Source organism: Saccostrea cucullata, unplaced genomic scaffold (assembly GCF_032062105.1).
Source record: "Saccostrea cucullata isolate Sc308-1 unplaced genomic scaffold, CSIRO_AGI_Scuc_v1 ctg11217, whole genome shotgun sequence".
NCBI lineage: Eukaryota > Metazoa > Mollusca > Bivalvia > Ostreida > Ostreidae > Saccostrea > Saccostrea cuccullata.
The window spans coordinates 1-22,256 of NW_026923789.1; the positions used below are offsets into that span (position 1 = coordinate 1).

At 31.1% G+C, this 22,256-nt stretch overlaps 1 protein-coding gene across 1 annotated transcript; it reads left to right on the plus strand.

Annotated features, from left to right (window-relative positions):
• Positions 1–2,160: 2,160 nt before the first annotated feature.
• Positions 2,161–22,130, plus strand: LOC134264917 (TBC1 domain family member 19-like; the record flags this gene model as incomplete). Its single annotated transcript, XM_062747169.1, is given in 13 exon segments — positions 2,161–2,346; positions 2,572–2,632; positions 2,852–2,963; positions 3,328–3,440; positions 3,877–3,951; positions 7,550–7,612; positions 7,996–8,158; positions 15,821–15,869; positions 15,871–15,913; positions 16,236–16,327; positions 19,760–19,875; positions 20,297–20,367; positions 21,770–22,130. Coding segments are annotated over 13 exon segments (1,213 nt in total), but the record flags the coding sequence as incomplete, so codon positions are not given.
• Between the last annotated feature and the right edge of the window lie 126 nt (positions 22,131–22,256).

Below are 22,256 nucleotides of genomic sequence, written 5' to 3' on the forward strand. Positions count from 1 at the left end.
CCCTATACCCTTGTACGTTTATTGCAAGAAAAAAAGAGAACACATGACATTAAAATATATCGGGAAATTGAATTCACGGATTGCATGCTTTATTTTGAGTGAATTGTTGATTATAAATTCAATTTTTTTCGAGTCATGCGCATACGAAAATAATGACGTCGCACCCACGTAATATAACATCGTGATGAAAATATAACACTTCTGATGAAAAATTGTAAAACTTTAAAGTTTTTTTGCAAGAAATTGAGCGAGAACACATACTAATTTTTTTTGATAAATCGATTCTAAATTTACTTCACAATTATTGTATCGAGTAATTTAAAATTCGTCTGCTTCGTCTTAATTTTATGATTACGGTTTTGAAATGTGTATACCGGCAGAAAAGGGACATTTTACTATATATTTCATTGAAAAAGCGTCATCTGTTCTCATCAACATTAGCGCATTTAAATTACGATTACAATCTAACCACGCAGACGAATCTCAAAAAAATTTCAGAAAGAAAACTTCAAAACGAGAAGAGTTAGCTGACAAATTTTTAGCCTATGTTTTCAGGCAGACAGTAAACCCGCGATCTACCTTAAGTGTCTTTTTCTAAACAGACTTAGAGTTCATTTTGTTTCAAGCTTTAATTTGATAAAAATATTGAAGGGAAAACGTCGAAGATGTAATTTTTAATTAGGACACAAATTTCAGTGCAGAAAGGTCATATTAAATGTACTGTAGTGCTAAAAGAAGCATATTGACCCCCACTTTTTTGATTTGAATTTCAATTAAGCTATGTATGTAGAAACTAAAAATATACTTGGCAAAAAAAGTTTAAGACTTTAAATATCAGGATCGAACGTCGTTAATTGAGCTTCTTTATCAGTTAAATGTGGGGAAAAGTTAGAGTACTTCCACAATCTGATAGAGACATAAATTTGAATTTGATATTTTATCCATGATATGATTCATTCATTTTCTCTTACTGATTTGTAGTTTTGGTATACTTTTAATATTAAATTGTCATTGATTATATTTATATAATATTATATAATTCAATAGTGTAATTTTTAAAATTACAACCAACAAAGAGATCTTTTACATTAGATTTAATTTTAACCCATGTTTGAAATTAAATTAAAAGGCACAGAAAGATTCAACTTTGGTTGGGTTATAAAAACTTTGTTATAAAGAAGTTTTAAAAGTCCATTCTCACCTAAAGGATTATAGTATCATCAGATGTTAACCCTAAAATTTTTTAGGGGGGGGGGTGTATATAGATTAAATTCTCATGTATTTTGAAATTTAAGAGTTAGATATTTTTGTCCTTTGAACCTGTTAATGTGGAGAGTAAATTAACTTAAAAATTTTCTTGCCTATAAAAGTTTATCAAATGTTATAAATTTATGCCATATGTGTGAATTATGCTGCTTTCAGTTTTTAGGTAACATATGTTAGAAAATTGTTTCTGAGTGATAAATTTTTTGAAAAAATTAAACTTCCAAAGTCATTGTAGCTGAGACTGTTAATTCCCTGTAATAGCATTATTTTTTATTTCAGTGATTAAAATGCATGCTAAACTCTTACTGCATGTTCTCTTCTATAATAGAATAGTGACAGGATTTGTTTTAATTTGGGCTTTTTCTTGTTAAAATTATGGAATCCTAGTGTACTATATATAGATTAATACATTTTTGATTAAAGTGCTCTAGCATGCAAAATACAAGTTAAGAAGTGTATTTTATGGTAGCTTAATTTTTTTAATGTGCAATTAGATAACTTGGGTAGTATAAGTAGTATAACTATTTTTGATGAAATTTTTGTAATGGATGTAGGGTTAACATATATGATAAATAAATAGATCTGAAATGTGGGTGCATGGTGGTAGATATTGCTCAAATATAGAGATTTGCTTTATCTGAATGAACAATAACAGTACAATGTATTTAGTTTCTGGGGGAAATTATATGCTTTCTGTTTCTGATAATTTGAAATATATTAAACAAAATCTTACAGAAATCCTTTAAGTTAATATGATCATGAAAGTGAAATGTTTTTTAGGTAAAATTATATGACTGTGTAAAAATTTTATTATATATATGTAGTTTATTTAATAATTATGCAAGATGCAGATTACATTTTCAAAAAATTATAAAGATGGTTTATATTTTAAAGTTGTGTCAACGTTTCTGACAATATAGTAGTATTTTGCACTTCTTATATTTATATAAAATGTATATTTAAATTAAAATTGTTTTCAACAGATTTGAGCCAAATTCGTCCAGTTTATGCCCCAAAAGATTTCCTAGAAGTCATTATTAGTTTACAGAACCCAAACAATCATGGATCAGACACACCTGGGTTAGTTAAGTTTATATCAATCAGCATTTATGGTTCAGAGAAGAAGGTTGTGTACTAGCTTTTGTAATTTAAGTTTTATACATACCAACTTTCTCTCTTCTGCGGTTTTGATTGTCATTTTCTTTTGAGTGTGTTTTCTCTGAAAAATAACTTTAAATTGAAATAAAATACTGATCTCAAAATAAAGGAATTAAATGTTTATCTTTTCTTATGGCACATTTGCAGATTTTACCATCTCTGGGGAATTGTTCAAGTTCCTTTAAATGTCAAGGACATTGATGAATTGGTAGGTTTTTTGACCATTATTTAGAATGTTTTGAAATGTCTGTCATAATGTTAGCTTTAAAGAAGGTATGCATTCAGATTTCAAGATGAAACAATTAATACTTGGAAAAAATAAAATGTGACATATTTTTCCTAATCAGTTTATTTACTTGTTTTAAATTGATGATCAGAAAGTTGTTGAGACATTATTAGTATTTTTTTTTTGCGTAATCTCCTTCAGAGACTGCAGTACAGTGATATGTCAATCAATCAGTGTCAGTCAGGGATTGACGATAGTCTGGACATTCCATCAGAACTCTTTGAACAGGAAAGAGTCAAGCTCGGGAAGAAAGGTATTGAACAATTCATCATCTAAATGAGACAGAGACAAAAAATTACAAAATCTTTATAATCTGTGGGTGTATTTTTTGTCTGAGACTGCATGTGCAGGGAGAGATAATTTCAACTCTTCCAAACCCAAAAACTGATAAAGAAACAATGATTCAATTTTATTTCAATGGATTAAGTGTTCTCCTTTTTTTCCTCACTCTATTGTTGTTGAAATAATAATGGCATACACACATTAGTTTAACTGATTGAACAATATGAATTTTAAACAAATGAGTAAAATTTTTAAAAATTTCATAATGCATAAATCGAAGATTAACAATAAAAAATATTGTCTTACCAAAATTTATTTCACCTTTTAATTTGTAGTGATTAATGCAAATCATGGCCCTCTTGCTCAAGAATTTTCTAAGAAAGGGTGCCCCACTAGCATGCGTGCTACACTGTGGTGTCAAATACTGGCTATTGAAGTGGATGAAATTGTAAGATTTATATTCATTTTTTTTAATTTTGCAAAAAGAAATTTCATCGCATTCTTAATTCCCATAGTAATTTAAATGATAATTTTATTATAAGAAATTAAACATCTTAATATATTTTCCTGTTATTTCACATTTTTGAAAAATCTAAATATATCTTATTAATTAAATTTTAGCAAGAATTGTGTCTTTTAATGTTCTTTGTTTGTTGGCACAGATTACTCCAAGAGATTCAAGGGAATTCATCAACAAACTCTTGAGACATATACATTTAGATTTTATGTTCAATTAGAGAAGATTTTCTGAGAGCTTTTCCTGTCAATTACGTTTCAAAACAACTTCAATAATTACTAATGATTTGAATAAAAACTTATTAAATTGTATTTTCCAGCATCATTATTTTCAGATGGTTGGCACCTAATATATCTGTACATTTCAGGATGTCCTTTATTACGAGCAACTGAAAACAAATGTGCTGCAACATGACCTATTAGTCGACAGTTTACTTTACAAGGTTTGTTAGTGTTAATTATCGGGAAGTCTGTGTCACTTTTAAAGAAATAGACTGGACCATTGGGTGTCATAATGATTAACTTAGACATGTATTTCTCCCTGTTTATCAAAGTGTTACATCACTTCTGAAATGTTTTGTAGAAACAGCTTCATTTTTCACTGCATTCAGATTAATTTGTCTGCATGCACTGACAATATCAGTTAAATCTGTTTCTTTCATGTTTCAAAAACATAGTATTTTATACTCTGTTTTTTAAGATGAATTTATTGAAACTATGTGAGTTTTAAAGAATAATGTCCTTATCATTAGCATTTGTCTCCTGTTAAAATAACAAAAACGTAGAACTCAATTTATCCAACAGATGTTTTTTATGTTCATTATTTGAAAATAAATTCTTGCCTCTTTCTTTGAAATGTAATACATGTATTTTGGTTTGAAAACATTTAAATCAAAGATGAATAATTATGAAAGAAAAAGATAATTTGATAGTATTAATCTAATTTGTAAAGAGGACTGAGTTAAAAAGTTGTTCTAATAAAAATGAAATGATCTATTGAAATCACTGATCTTAATTAAGTAATAGGATTTAATTTTGGAAAGAGCAAACTGTCATGAAGTGTTCAGTTTAATATGAGAGTTTTTCTATAAAATACTCTTGACTAACTTTATTCACCATGTGACACATACTTGATATATATTCCATAATTTAAAAGAAGTGATCAGAAAATGTAATATTATGACCTGCATGTTTGAAAAATCAATTACATATTAACAAACTAGTGCTAATTGTAACGGGGACCGTTACAGATGTTCCCCAAACGCTCCCCATGTCCCTTATCGTGCCTTATTCCTCTAAGACCTTTTATAAATTTGCTAAGTATCCCAAGATTTCATTTAAGAATATAAAAGTTACAATGATATCAACTATCAACGATATATTGTTTAACGTTTTGCATGCGCGCACACGTACATGTACATGCATATGCAAGATGATTATGGCATGTTGATTAAGCGATTAACATATCTTTCTATCCCGCGAATCAAAGAAAAAAATACATATATAAATTTACCATTTTTCAAGCATATGTCATATTTTTAATATATCGATTCACATTTTATTTCTCTACTTATTTTAACCTCGGGCTCAAAGTTGGTTTTATTCCGACGACAAGGCAGGGTTAAAGTCGACTAGGGGTATCACGCCAATACCTAACCAATCAAAATGAACTTATTCAATAGTAGTTCCATACATGGAAAAGAGATTTTCCTTTCTGTTCAGAATTTTTTTAATATCTCCTCTCAGGCCATTTTGACAACTCTGATACCCGTGCCTGGTAAATTTTATATACTTTGTAAATAAATATATAAAGGTTTTTTGACCGGAACTATTCATTTTTTCCAATGCATAGGGGGCTACGCTCTGGGTTTTACAAGAGATGTTTAAAAAGACATTCGTGTCAGCTAATGTGACCTATATTGTTTAACACCTTCTTATTAATATTTTTTTCATGAATGCAAATATCTGATTATTTTACGAAGGAGCGTACATGTATATTGATTTTTAATATACCGAAAATCGCTATTTCTGGGGATTGCGTAATTCTAAAAAAAATTCAAATAAATTTCAAAGGTAAATTAAACAAAGGATGCTTGGTATTAAAATACAATTTCAAATCAGTAGAATCGAATGCTATTAACGACATCTGAATAAATAGGCTATAAAAGGCTTATATGCCAACTTTGGTCATCTGCACTTTAATTTTAAACACGACAGGATTTGTAATTTTTTCTGTATAAATTAATAATTTCTATATACTTTGGAAACTCAAATGAAATATTTTAATACACTTTCCTCGAGCTCTTTTCTGCAGTTTTCCTGAAATTTTATGTGGGTCCGAGGTGTTATTTGAGTTTAACAGTGATTCTCTACGTTGCCATTAATTTGATTTGTTTGTGTGTGTGGTGGGGAGGGATGGGGTGTTATTTTTATTCTTAACCTATTTAACGTTGGAGTTGAATCTTGTATCTTATTCCAAGAACTTAAGATTGATTGTGACATTTGGATGAAAGGTCAAGGTCATTAAAAACCACCACCTCTTTAACTTCTAACCTGTCAACCGAAATAAACTCTGAAAGGTGTTTCTAGATACATGTACATGTACTTCATGTTTCTTTTTACCCTTGGGTCAAGGACAAAGGTTAAGGTCGATTTCAAGTTCATAGGTCAAGGTGATTTTGGTAAATAGTTAATATCAACATTTTATTCAGGTTACCAGTGACCTTGACCTAAGTTTCAAGGTCAAGGGTAAAAAGATCTGCATGCTTCAGTATGTTACATGTCTTGACATTTAGAAGTTCTTAATTCTGCATGAACATCAAACACTCAAGTATACTGTCTTTTAATACATTGTGTGCGGTCGCATGTGCATGCACGTCCATGTATTTACTTTTGATAGTAGTATAATGTAGGCAATCATTATATCTATTCATATTTGAAATTTCACCCTGTATTATTGAGAACCAAGAAAGTTGTAGGCATTTAAAGTTTTAGCCAATCAGATTGCAGCACACGTGCATGTGCGTGCGTTCATGAATATTTTTATATATCATGCTGTAGATCTTCATAATGTAAGACTATGATCAAAATTTCAAAGGATTTTGTCAGAAAACAAAATAGATATTTAGACTTTAAGTTTCAGCCAATCGCAGCGAAGGGCACCTGCATGCGCGTGAGATCTAGCTATTTTGACCATGTCATCATGTCTATACTACTATTATATCCTTATATTATGAGTTTCAAAGCATTTCATCCAATATTTAAAAAGTTACGGCTAAATCTATTATATTGGTCATTTCACGTGTTACACGTGCGCGCACCTGCGCACAAAATGACCTTCGTTCCGCACATCTACATAACATACCCAGTGACCCTAAAAAGGTTTCACCTAGATCGGATGAGTAGTTTACGAGAACACTCGCGGACAAAAAAGTACCGGAGAACAAAGAAAAAATTCAGAAAAAGTAAAAACAATATGTTCCCAAACTTCGTTTGGGGAACATAATAATGTAATGTATGAGTGAGGCTGACTCAATTCACAAATATGAAAGAATTAACTTTACAGGGAAAAAGTGTACCAATGTTATCTTCTCAAGCATTTTTCAGCTTATCTGAAAGGCCCATGAAATTTTAATTCTGGGCATACTTCCATTTCATAAAAGAACGAAAGAAATTCTTGCACCCATAGGGAAAGAGTAAGTTCATTACTGTAATTATTATTTTTTTTTTTTTTAAATAAACCTAAGCAACTAAATTCAGATTAAGCTAAGATCCTTTTTAATCCAATTTTGCAATGTCTCTTGAAAAATGCAGCATACATGTATTAAAAACCTGTTGTCTTCACTGTTAAAAAAGAAACATTGAATCTAATAGATAATATACAAAAAGGTCATAGGTAGGTCACAAATTTTCTCTGCAATCTTTAATTTGCATAACAAGGGCTCCATGGATTTATTAATTTCCTTGTATTTTAACTACAGAGAATATCATCCTTGATTGATTGATTGATTGATTGATAATCATTTTTATTTTAAAAAACAGGATGTGAAGCTAACTGCAACAAATGATGACCAGTATTTTGTTTTTGAGGACTTTTTATATCAGGTACTAAATTTGTCTGCACCAGAGTTCTCCTTCTTCCCATTATACTGCAGATGAAATCTGCACAGCAATGAGTATTGATCATTTCCAGGATAAAATAATCAAATTTGCAAACAAAAACTTCATCAAGATAATTCAGGGTGATTTCAAATCTCACATTTTGAGCTATCATCAATAACTGTACCTTTGTTTAAATTACTAAACCTTAATATTTAAATCATTTTTAAGGTTGATTTACATTTCCCTTCCCCTTCCCTTGGTTCAAATATTTCTAAAACAAGTATGTTATATTTATATAATTATATTTTATAGTATACGTAAAAGTCAACCAAAAGATAATTAGTGATTAAAGCAGATATTGTATTTGTATTTAATTTTACTTCCAGATTTTGTTACCATTTTCAAGAGATACATGTGTATTGAAACACTTTGATTACAACAGTGCAAGCCCTCCTAAATCATATATCCGTGGGAGGTTGGGTATGGATGAGTTCGCTGTGAATTACCCCCCAAATGGCGTGATCCCTTTCCATGGATTTGCTATGTATGGTATGTACTTGCTATGTACGGTATGGACATGAACTTGTTATCAGTGATGTTGTTGGGTGTGGGGATCGGGAAAAATTATAGATGGAGTTTGATTTATTCATTGATGTTTTAAGTGCTTCCTTGAAATGTTTTCAATCAAACTGCCATTATATCTAGGTCAAATGTTTTGCAATTTTTTGAAGAAGTGAAAAGTGAATTTGAGCTTCATTTTCATACATGTTAAGACAGTTGATTGATAGTTCTCATAAGCTGTTAAATAAAGGAGCTTTCCCGTAATATTTGAGAACAAAGTATTGCATTGAAACATTTTAAATGCAATAAGAGAAATATATGTGTATGTGGTTATTTATTTGTCCAAAATGAAGTCTGTAACTTTGTTACAGGTGTTATAAATAAAGTCAAGGAGGACTACATGTACTTCTTTAAGTTGGGATTGAGTTTTACACATGTTCAGTGACGAACTATCTCAGAAATTTTATAAGCAAAAGAAAGAAAACTATGGGCCCACGTTTTGACATGTTATTTTTCACTATTCATATGCTCATATTCAAGAGCATGCTCTGAGTATATGATCAATTTTAAAAAGAGGAAGGCTGCAGACAGATAAGTTGATATTACAGAAATTTAAACAATAATGTTTATTTTCAGCATTTGGTAAATATAATTGAATTGTTGACATAATGATTTTATTAGCAAAAATAACCTTTCACTGGGATGTATTTTGACTTTCACTGGGATGTATTTTGACTGACATTTACAATTTGCAAACCAGTTGTTAAGCCTTTTTTGAAGGAAAAAAACTGGTATAAGGAATATTAGATCCACCTGATCAAAATGCAGGCCTTACAGTAGATTTAAGTGGTTCAAAGGGGATGTTTATTCCTCCTAGTCTCCTGATTCTACCTCTTGTATTTCTATGCCCCGCTAACAATTTGGTATTATTTGTAGATTTAAAAAAAATTGATCATTAAAATTGAAAATAAATCTGTATTGTTAATGGAAATGATATTCCTGCCAACTATGGTTAGAGACATATTTTTGATGATAATTTTCAATGTACAAGTAAATTCTATCATAGCTGCTAATTAATTTGGGTTTCACACATACCGTAGAATATTGTTGAATGATGTTGAAGGTGTTGATAAAGGTTTCAGTAGTAATTTATATACTGTTGAAATAAATTGTGTTTTCTTGTTTTTGACTAGAAACTTTTTCCTGTTTTGCGTTTTCATTAAGCTGATTTAACAATCAATTGAAGCTTAAAACATATTTTTTTAGTGAAAAACTTCTTTATATAGACCTTGAGGAGAAATAGTCATTTAATTTACCAGCAAGTAAATCAGTGTCCTCATTAAAGCTAAGAAGTTCACCGAGATATTGTTTTTGCTTTGTTACACAGCGACCTGTATTTCATCTGTGCAATTTTATTCAGGCTTTTAAAGTAGATGAAATGAAAACAAATGATATTTCAAGAGAGAAGTAAATAGTTCCTTACTGCATTATTAAAGTGATGTTTTATATTGATCCATACCTCACGCCACAAGAAAGTCATGTGTAGGAATTCTCTGTTCAATAACATTTTCAGCCATTAAGAAATGATTGGAATGACAGGATTCAGATTTATTTTTCCCTTGCCACCAAATTTGTGCAGTCAAGTTGTCGATTTTCCTTTTATGTGTGGTTGGCACTTGATTATGTTTATAGTTGACAAAACCGTGCATCACTTCAATAAGTGTCATGGGTTTATTTTTCTCCCCCAGTATTCACACATTGAGTCACATCACTCACATGTAGGATAAACATTAAGCAATTCTGCAGCTGTTAATTTTAAATCGTAGGAAACAGGGGATATAAAGGAAGGTTGCCCACCAACCTTTAACAGCGAAATCTGTTCATCATATTAAGGCATCTAAAATGAGTAAATCGTGATCTTTTACAGAAGACCTCAAGTGTGTTAAGAATAATGGAAAATGATACAATCATGCATAATAGTAAGCTAATTGTTAACCCTTTTGAACAGAAGTTGCTTCTAAACCTTCTGAAAAAGACAGACACATGGCAAAATAATTACAGTAGAACATCAATTTTGGTTTGAATGCCACTATTGGACATGAACATGTAGATACTCAGATCATTTAGAAGACAATAAAACTGATGAGGTCCTGTGTCACAGTAGAGAATGGCACAAAATATACTCCTCACTGGTACTAAGTGGTAAAAGGAGCTAAAATGAGTGAACATGTGAAAGGTTTAAGGAATTACTAAGTATACGTTTAACACAAGAAATGAAAATGCTCATGGCACCTTTGAAAAATTGTTTTGTTGCCCTCTCCCGACTGACTGAGTGAAAATGGCCCGTCTCAAAAGTTTATTTTTACATTCCAGGACACAGATTTTTTTTTTCTTTTTATTCCTCATATCTCGTCAACAAATATATTGAAATTTTCTGGGATAAAGAAATCATACATACTAGTAGGTTACATGTAATTGTTAAACCTTTTGAACAGAAGTTGCTTCTAAACCTTCTGAAAAAAGACAGACACATGGCAAAATAATTACAGTAGAACACCAATTTTGGTTTGAATGCCACTATTGGACATGAACATGTAGATACTCAGATCATTTAGAAGACAATAAAACTGATGAGGTCCTGTGTCACAGTAGAGAATGGCACAAAATATACTCCTCACTGGTACTAAGTGGTAAAAGGAGCTAAAATGAGTGGACGTGTGAAAGGTTTAAGGAACTACTAAGTATACGTTTAACACAAGAAATGAAAATGCTCGGGGCACCTTTGAAAAATTGTTTGGTTGCCCTCTCCCGACTGACTGTGTGAAAATGGCCCGTCTCAAAAGTTTATTTTTACATTTCAGGACACAGATTTTTTTTTTCTTTTTATTCCTCATATCTCATCAACAAATATATTGAAATTTTCTGGGAAAAAGATTTTCCCACCTATCTACCGACCCAGTAATATTCCTCTGAGTCAGGAGAGAAGAAGCAAGCATTATTTTAAAGATGGCCCAGTGTTATAATTTCATTTTCAGTGTATAACTAAATAATGCATCTACGTTGCTAAATAGCTTCAACAGAAAATATTTCTCCTATGGGTTTTATTCCGGCAGAAAATCCAGTAACGATTGCAAAATATTAAATTACCAGTACGAGTATGCCTTTAACCTTTTGACTTGTAAATGTCATACATTCTTTATGAGCATTTTTTTTTTAGCAAGAACCAAATTAGAAGAAAATTTACCATATATGTACAGAAGAAAAAATGCAATTTCTTTCTTTTCCTTATGCTGTTAAACTAAAAATAAAACAGTGTTTTCATTAGCAGTGAAATTTCAAAGTAATCATGAAATAATATACAAATGAGTTATATTATGGCAGATGATTGATTTTAAAGCATCTACAGCGTATTCTAAATGATGCAAGTAGACACTGAAGAAAATCTTGTGTAGCACTTATAGAACAGCAAGGATCTTTAAGTCATCATTATATTTGTAAACATGCCCATTTAGTGTAGATTGAAGCTACATGTATGTCAAGGCATGATCTACAGGAGGTAGGACGGTGCAACAAAAACGGAATATTATTGCATCTTTAAAAAATTTGCTGATGAAGAACAGCAGGATCGCCATTACACTTGTGAGCTTTCTGGCAAAGGGCCCCTTGTTTATATGGTTAATTTTGCAGTGAAGAACTCTGAAAAAAGGAAAACATTCAAAATTGATTAAGTAGATACTGCTAGTATTCTTTTACATGATACTATGCTACATGAGGTGTACTTTATACACTCCGGTATAAGTTCTCATTTTAGCTACAGTGTATTTACCATCAATGTGGTTGTTTGCTTGTTTGTTGTTGAACATGATAAAAGCCCCTCTCGAGCATTTTTTACTCATATGGATCGAGACTTTCCGGTGGAAATCTGCAAATTTTGTTCTATACTCGGCACCTACATGTACGACCATTGAGCAGTGAGGGATCTTTTTCGTGCCAGCACCTACTGCGACACGGGACCACGGTTTATACGGTCTCATCCGAAGGACCCATTAATGTGAAAGTTATGGACAGATGATAATTTAGAAAAAGCATGTAATATAAATAATTCAGATCATATAGTATAGGATGGATAATAAGACACACGCAAAAGGATTACTTACTATTTAATATATCATTATGAAGATTGGAAGTGCTCTAGGGAATTTGAAATAACGATCCTGGGTTATTTTCTGCTTGAGAATAAATCATCTTCCATCTGAGGATTATTTTTAGAAATATGCACATCAGATGAAACACTAACGTACTCTATCCAATCTATGATTTAGTTCATTACACCAACTAAGTTTAGTAATTATTTCCATTACTATCACATCAGGATTAAGGGACACAAATGAGATGAAAGAGAGTTTGCTTGACAACTTAGTACACTGTAGTTGATATGCGATCAAATTCATTACTTTTCCATAGATAGCTATATGGATTATATAAATTTTTGATGTAGCATTTCATGCCTAAAGTTCATAACTAAATTTTCTATGCATGTAGCATACATGTAAATTCAACCTGACTATTAAAGTGGATAAATTTGCAAGAATAGTCATTATGATTTGCATTAAATATTGAGAAAAAATTGGTTATACAGATTCTATTTTCTCCGTATATCAGTGTTTGATTTGCCATGTATATGTGCACTTTTTGACATCAAATTTCCTATAAGGACGAATAAACAGTGCACATTTTTCTGAGCTTCAAGACCTAATGTCTTCAAGATTCAAAATTGCATGAATATAATTTTTAAAATCTCAACAACAAAAGCATTATGAAGATTCAAACTGAAAATGTTTGAGGTATAAATCTTCTTTTGTAAATATGAAATAAAAACAATTGTATCACCGAAAATTTAAACATTAATACAATTAAAAAGTGTATCGAGAAATTGATTCTAAACTTATCCTCCTAATTAACAACCCCGTACTTAAAGCTAGCTGAGGTCTTGTGAAGAGTTTATCAGGCTTATGTGAGTTTTGTTTTAAATCATATTCACCTCTACGGCAGTTCCAATTACAAAAAAAAAACGAAGCAACACCACGAAATTCTTTCTTTTAAAAAAATCGTTAAAATTCTTTGTTCCAAACTTTGTTTTCTGAGCAGGCTTATATTTTATACATGTAGAAGATATCCATCTCAAATTAGTCTCTATATTGTTATTTCACAATTATGGTTTATTGGATGTGTCAGAATTATGATATTGAATAATCAGAAAGATATATATATGTATATATATATTTCCCAAAAAGAAAGTAAAAAAAAGGTTGGCATGATGATGTTTTGCATTAATGGAATACAGCCTCAAAATCAGGTGACATACCAATTTTTTGTCATTAATTGTTACAGAATACATGAAATAACTTTCAAATTAATTACTTTTAATATATCAGATGATTTTTAATGTCTATATAATTGATAACTAAACTGTGCAGTTCTACCGAGCATCAGAATATTTTTATCAAGATTGTTTAATGAGACATTGATTTGATTGAGTAATATTTTAATTAATTATGCTCAAAGTTTGATAGCAATAGACAGTGTAATGCACTTTTTTCTAAATTATCAAGGAGAAAACCTGCATGAGCTGATCAAGTATGTGATAAACTTTAATGGTTCATCACTTAATGTCATAAAAAAGGCGGAGCACTTGCACTTAATGTTTCTGGAGGTTTATATATGTCTGGAATTTGCTGTGTTTTCTAGAGTTTAGATACAGGCTTTAGAAATGTGACAGATGGTAGAGTTTTTGGCAGATGATGTAGCTATAAATTGTGGGAAATAATTGATAGATATTAAGGTTCCATGACTTCCCATTATATACAACATTATAGTGTTTTGTGATTATGGTTTTCCTATCGACATCTATTTCAATTATATCAGGAAAACATGTATTATGTCAATAGTTCTACATAATGCATATTGCCTGATTTTGTTTTTTTTTTTTTCGATCCGTAGATGATGAAAAGATGATGAAATATATGTCTAATTTGTAATGAAATATCTATCAATGCATCCATTCCAACACTTATAACTTGATTACATGCAGCTGTGATAATTACTTACTGAAAATTACGGTGGAATATACTGGGTTCTTCAAAGTACATGTGTATATGCAATAGTTTGTAGGACTCTTTTACTGAAAGCTGAATTTTTATCATAAACAGTGTTACCCTACTGAGTGTTTTCAGATTTTGTCTATATATAACCTAACAGAGCATTCAAATAAAAATATGTCAACAACACATGTCCTAATTGCCAAGCTTTTGATTTCATTTTGTTCATTAAAATCCATGAAATGCCAGGAACCCAATTAAATGCAAAGCTTCAGATATACTTGGTTCATATTTATTAGCACAGAGAAAAATTATAAGCTCTAGTTTTCTGAAAAACTTAACAATGTTGAAAGAATTTGATTAATACTTGAAATCAGTTATCAGTAAAGAGGAAAACGGACTGGTTTTTGTACTATAAAAATAATAAGGAAAAAATACATCAGAAACACAATAAACACGGATTTTTGCTTTGAATTAGAAGTCGGTAGGTCAGGTTTTTAATAACGTGGCCATTGATAAATATATATGCAATATATTATAAGCCATTTTCAAAAAAAAGTTTTTATAATATATATATATAAGTCATGTATGCCGATATTTTATTTATAGACTGACAAGAAACATATGTTTCAAATATACTTTGATTACCCTAACAAAAATCAGACTTCAAAATAATTTACTATATTAAATCAAAGTTTCAAAGTTATCACTACAGTAAATCAAAGTTTTCAAAGTGATCACTATAGGCCAAAGTGTTCACTATATTTAATCAAAGGTTTCAAGATCGTCTGAAGTGTTCACTATAGTAACCTATACTGTTTTCTAACCCCCCGCTTGAAAAGCAGGGTATAAAAGCTGTCCGTCTGTTACACTTTGGTTGACATTTTTAGGTCACTCCTTTTTTTTTTGAAATTTGATGAAACTTTCACAGAATCTTTATTACACACTGCCATTGTGCACCTCCTATTTTACTTTTTGATTTTACACATATTTTTGGTTTTCCAAAGCCACAGCAAAACAAGGACTTTGCCATTATAACTATATGAAAGCTGAAGGTTCATCATAAACATGTTACCTTACTTAGTGTTTGTTAGGGCAAAATTATCTATCAGATAAATGTAACAGCACATTCAAATAATATGTTATGTATGTCCCATGCAGTACACATTCCCAACTTTTGAAAAAATGTGTAAGAAAAAAATCTATCACATTTTGTTTCAATTAAAATTTCATCTCACAATGCCAGGAACCCAATTAAAACATACTTGTACCAGTATAATTGGAAAACAATTTCATCTAGTAACACAGATACACACTTGATAAGTGCAATAGGATTAAATCCACTGATCCACACGTTTATAAACTTAATCTTTCACAATTTATTCTGTATTGCTTTCATTTTTTAGCTAAAACCAGGCAATCTTGCTGATGATACAGCTACCAGAGCAGTAATTAAAAGATATATGAAAAACGCACTAAATTTGATCTTTGTCAATAAAGCTTTGATGAAAAAAACAGAAATTTTGCAAACACATCGTGATATTATTTTTAGTGGCACCAATGTGTTTTAATTAAAAGCCTATTACCCTCTACTACGTTTTTAATGTATGTGCGCTATTTCCAATTCCACAGTAACTTTCCACAGGTACATTATTACTATTATATATATTATAAACAGTTCGTGTATTTGAAAAAAATTCCATTTGTTTAAAGTTGTGCTTGCTAGGTCTTTTTGTTTTGTTTTTGTTTTTTTTTTTGTTTTTTTGTTGTTGGTTAAAATAGGAATGGCAAAAACTTATAATAAAGCACTTTATCCATATTAGATATATGTATGTACAATTCACTCTGACAAAAATACCATACTTCAAAACAGTAGTATATAGAGGCAGAGGCGACGGCTTTCCTCTTCAATGTATTTCTTAAATGAAACGTTCGCCAGTTTTAATCAACTTTATTTTCCATTTCAGGGAATTGTTGGCCTGAGTCTTCTATTTGAATCACTTCTTCAAACACACGAATCAGATCTGTTTTTTCACCTCAAATCTGTTGGATGTCAACCGTTAGTATGCTTTTATTATACCCCACGCAACTAGTTGCGTGAGGTATAATGTTTTTGACCCGTCCGTCAGAGTGTCAGTGTGTCAGAGTGTCAGTCAGTCAGTCCTTTTTTTTTGTCAGCGCAACTCCTCATAAACCGCTGCACAGAATTTCGTCAAACTTTGCAGGTATTTAGGACACAATGTGTAGATGTGCATATTACCAGGAAATTCCGATTCCGTTATTTTCTCCGGGAATTTCCGGACTTTTTAACTTAGGCATTTGGCCATACCTTGAATATAGAGATGAACAGTTTGTCAGCGCAACTCCTCATAAATCGCTGCACAGAATTTCGTCAAACTTTGCAGGTATTTAGAACACAATGTGTAGATGTGCATATTACCAGGAAATTCCGATTCCATTATTTTTCCGGGAAATATCCGCACATTTTAACGTAGGCATTTGGCCATACCTTGAATATAGAGATGAAAAGTTTGTCAGCGCAACTCCTCATAAACCGCTGCACAGAATTTTGTCAAACTTTAAAATTTCAGGACACAATATGTAGATGTGCATATTACCAGGAAATTCCTATTACTTTATTTTTTCCGGGAATTTCCGGAAAACAATTTCAGGTTTTGGCCATATATATACACATAGAGATGCAATAGTTTGTCAGCGCAACTCCTCATAAACCACTGCACAGAATTTCGTCAAACTTTGCAGATATTTAGGACACAATGTGTAGATGTGCATATTACCGGGATATTCCGATTCCTTTATTTTTTCTTAGAATTTCCACACTTTTCAACGTAGATTTTTGGCCATACCTTAAATATAGAGATGAACATTTTGTCAGCGCATCTCCTGCACAGATTTTTTTCAAACTTTGGAGATATTTAGGACACAATGTGTAGATGTGCATATTACCAGGAAATTGTCCTTTATTTTAAAGAGGAATTTGGCACTTTTCAAATTAGATTTTTGACCATACCTTGAATATAGAGATGAACATTTTGTCAGCGCAATTCCTCATAAACCGCTGCACAGATTTTCGTCAAACCTTGGAGATATTTAGGACACAGTGTGTAGATGTGCATATTACCAGGAAATTCCGATTCCTTTATTTTTTTACAGGAATTTCCGCACTTTCCAACTTAGATTTTTGGCCATACCTTGAATATACAGATGAACATTTTGTCAGCACGACCCCTCAGAAACCGCTGCACAGAATTTCGTCAGACTTTGCAGATATTTAGGACACAATGTATAGATGTGCATTTTACCAGGAAATTCCGATTCTTTTATTTTTCTGGGAATTTCGGCACTTTACAACTAAGATTTTTCGGGATATCTTGAATATAGTGGTGAACAGTTTGTCAGCGCATTTTACTGCTCATAAACCGCTGCACAGAATTTCATCAAACTTTGCAGATATTTAGGACACAATTTGTAGATGTGCATAACACGGGAAATTCCGATTCTTTGTTTTTCCGGGATTTTCAGCACTTTGAGTTTTGGGGGAGCGTGGGGTATGTGAGCTTGCTCACTTTTTCTTTCATGTTAATCAGTATTTCAGTTCAGAATATGTATCGTTTTAAACTTCATAAAATTTCCTATTTGGAATAAATTCGTGTTAATATCATTTTAAACAATGAAATATTAAAATCAGCAATTATTGAATTTATACAAGGAATAGAAAACTGAATCAAAAGAGATCAAACATTATCCTTGATAGAAAGTTGAAACCGTTTATCTTTCCAAGCATTTTGAAGATAAGTTCAATTTATCCATTCTCTCTTATCATGTTGAAAGGAAATTTGTTATCTGAGGAATCTATAGTTTTTATTAATTCATTGTTCAATGTTATTTTAAATACCCTTAGCTTCATGAACATTAGAATGATTTTCCGTTATCTTTTACAAAATAATTTGGCCAATTTAAATTACAAACATTTGACAAATCCGTAACAACTAGTCAATATTATTTGAGGTTTTAAATTTACAGGAACATTACTTTGTTTTATTTGAAATTTTATAATAATTTAAAATGTAAAAATCGATATATAAATGTATTTGTTTTGCTTTCTGTGTTAGCCATCTATAAATTTAACGTTGCTCGGAATTGCCCTTTTTGAAATTAATATTACAGACAACTTATGTTCGAGGCCAATTTGTTGAAATGAAAACAATGTACAGGTATTTTAGAGAGCTCGGATTTTATTCGGGATGTACATGGTATACATGAAAATTTTAATGACTATGATTTAATGTTCAAACAATTTCTCAGAAATATTTAATAATAAAAATGTATTCAAAGATTTTTAATCAGTTTTGTTTGCCAAAATTATACTTTTTGGAAAGAAAAAAAAATAAGAAAAATGTTATGTGGTTGTATGCCTGCACTTTACATATTATATCTCAAGTTATCTACTATTTGATTATTTATATGCGTATAAATAAACTCTTTGAAGTGAAGTAATAGATGAGCCGAGAGCTAAATTTCAAACATCCCTGTACTCTCAAGAGAGTTCATCCTAAACTAATTTTTGAGCGAGATTGGTGGTCTTGACACTCGATCGGAATTGGTAATACGTCATGACTCTTCAGAAAATTGAATTTAAAAAATGTGAAAAAATCTTTTGGTTTGATTTATTTTAATTCTCAATCAAAATATGTTTGTGTATTCATCATTTACTTTGACGCAATATTATTTAGACTGTGTACTGCATATATATTGTTCCTTTGTACATTTTAGCATGTTGCATCTTCTGTGCTAAAATTGGTGGTTCTAAATAATTTATGATTAATTGGTTGATTGTATATTGTTTACCGTACCATTCAAAAATTTTTCACTCATATAGAAACGTTATTTTTGTCGGTAAAGGGCTTCAGATTTAGATATATGCTCGGCACTCAGGGCCATTATGCCGCGAAAGTTCATCGTGCCAACGCCTGTTGTGACACTGACTCTCACTTCTAGACCTGAGAGCTTGGCGAAGGAACAATCACTACCTATCATATGTTTACATTCTAGGCTTAATGCGTTCTTATACGATGAAGTAAAATAAGAGAAATTGTCATTCTTCTTTATTTGCTCATTTGAACCTTAGAATTATAGACCTCCGACTCAGATGTCATCAAAATTCTCGTATGACCTCCTACAGCATTTTCTATGTGCATTACCACATAGTAGTGTTTAGTGTAATCCGAGTTTTATATTAAAATTCAGAAATTAGAAGTTCTATTCCAATACTCCGAGTTTTATATTAAAATTCAGAAATTAAAAGTTCCATTCAATAAAAGGTTAACAAACTATCTATATTTGGCTGTACTATTGAAGGAAAATACGGTAAAAGTTTTTCATGTACCTGTACTCAAAACCATGTACCATGATCGAGAAATGGATTAAATATATAAAATAATTTAAAAAATAATTTGTAATTTGCTTGCAGACTTAAGGTAGCATTTAAATGGCTTGTACGTGCCTTTTCGGGATACCTCTCCAGTGATCAGGTCCTCTTGTTGTGGGACCGCGTCCTAGCATACAACTCCTTGGAGATCTTGTCAGGTATAATATATGGGCATTTTTTATGCCAAAAAGAGAAGTGTGTATTTTCTTCATTATACTAGTAAGGTACATGTACAGTATGTGACAACTACAAGTATGGTCAGCTCAAATTACTGCATCTTACGATTAATGGATATTATAGGTGTTCAGTTTTAATATCTTAGCAGCACGTTTAGTCGTGATTAAAAGGAATATTGATCCTCGATTGTTTTGTTTTCTTTCGCTAAACAATTTTGCAGCACGAGGGTTTTGTTTATTATTTTTATGAAGCACTTTGATTTAATGAAATGGATTCTTCAAAGACATGGGTAGCTTTGATTAAAATGTTTTAATTCCAAGTAATTTTGTTGACTTGTTTTTCAATATTAATCTTGATGCGCACCGTTTTATTAGCAATTATGGTCAATGATTTATCTTTCAGTGTTGGCAGTGGCAATATTTTCCTTCAGAAAGACCAACTTAATGAAGGTTCAGTCCTACAACGCAGCAGAGGTAGCTCGATTCCACCTGTATTTGATTCACTTTGTTGAAAAAGATTTTTTTTTTTTATACAAAATGACAAATGTATTCAATATTTCACCAGACATAGTTATAAAAAAAAACATGTTTAGTTTGAATGGAACGTAGTGGGATTCCGAATTAATTTCATGATTGTCACTTTATTTCCCCCATGGTGATCGTATAAAACCCATCACGACATTTTTATACTTCATAACATGCCTTTTGCACAGGATTCTCGGTTTTAGGATGAAACAGTGTCCCTTCATTAGTTACTTTTTTCGTTTTTAAAAAGAATAAACGATGTATTCTTGCTCCCAAGTGAATACACTGTTTCCAATAAACTTTTTACAAAAAAACATATTTGGTCGTCTTTAGGTTTAATGCTGATCCGCATGGTATTTTGGGAACAGACTGGGAATAATGAAAATACAAATTGTACTCAACGCGTTTGTTTGTTTTCTAATTTTCCTTTCCCATATAAAGTAACCTATATCATAATCAGTAGTCCTCTGTTTGACTGAAATTAAAAGTATAAAAATGTTCATTGCAAGTAATATTTGAATTTCTCAAGAATGGACCAAAAATAGTTAAGGAACTTCCAAAATGATATTGGTTAATATTGTAACTTTCTGTCATGAAGGGAAACCACGTGTCGCTCACTGTTTTTTGTCCAGGACTTCAGCATTAAATTATTGAATCGTATAATAAACGAATACGACGGTTCAGTATTCCTGGAAGTACAATACAGTAAAACTCGTTTAATGCGAACACGGATATTGCGATTTCACGGATATAGCGAAGTTATATTGGATCCCCAACTATATGAATGTAATGAACTCCTTTTACTACTAAAACGAATAACGGATATAGCGAAGTTAACATTTAATTTTTTTTAAAAAAAACAAAAAATAACATTTTTAGGTCAAGATCTAGTAAATGAAAGGTAGTCCCGATACCTACATTAAATTTGATATTATTTTAAAGAAGAGGCCAAGAACATATAAATAACTGTTATCTGAAAGACTGTAGGCAATCTGGATACACTTTCTTTGTCTAGTATGGAAAAAAACTCCCATATTCATGACTAGTTTTTTTTTATTTTTATTGGAAATGAAGGTTTAAAATATAATTTTCATCTTGTTTACCTACAAATTATGCCCAAAACACATTATTTGATCATGCTAAATTTATAAAGCATCATTAAAGGAATTCATTTCTTAAATTTGATATTTCTGTAGATACCTTTCATTTACTAGATCTTTACCTCACGGCTTCTTTAATAATTGAAATAATTTTATACCATTCTCATCTCCAATTTGACGTCAAGCGTTTAGAAAAATTTCAAAAACGAAAGAAAACGTTTATCTAAACCTGCTTCTATTGTATTTTATAGGCAGTTTTAGCTGATCTGACAACGTTACAAGTTATCCCCTTGATTCAGTTAAGTCTCTTCTCCAAGTGAATACTGATGAATCTGCTGTCAACCGCCTACTCCACAGGGCCTAATGAGTGGAGCCGTGGTGACATTAAGCACAGGACAGCGGACTTCATGTACTGAATTATTGAGTTGGCAATTTGTAATTATCTCAGATACTTCATCATTATTTGACTGTGATATTACATATGGGTATTTTTTTAATTGCTGAGGACAATGTCAATTTTTTTTTTCATATTACATTTTTATTATCTGGATTTATATTAGGAAAAGTGGTTTTTTACATGGTAATTGTGAAAATAAAAAAAGTATTAATACATTTAATGTCCTTTTGTTATTTCGTGTAAAAATTATATAAATAGCATCCTTTTATGAAAGCAAATTATTCAGAGTATAACGTTTAATAATTACATGTAGTCTGTAGTTTTGATACTAGGGTCCTTTT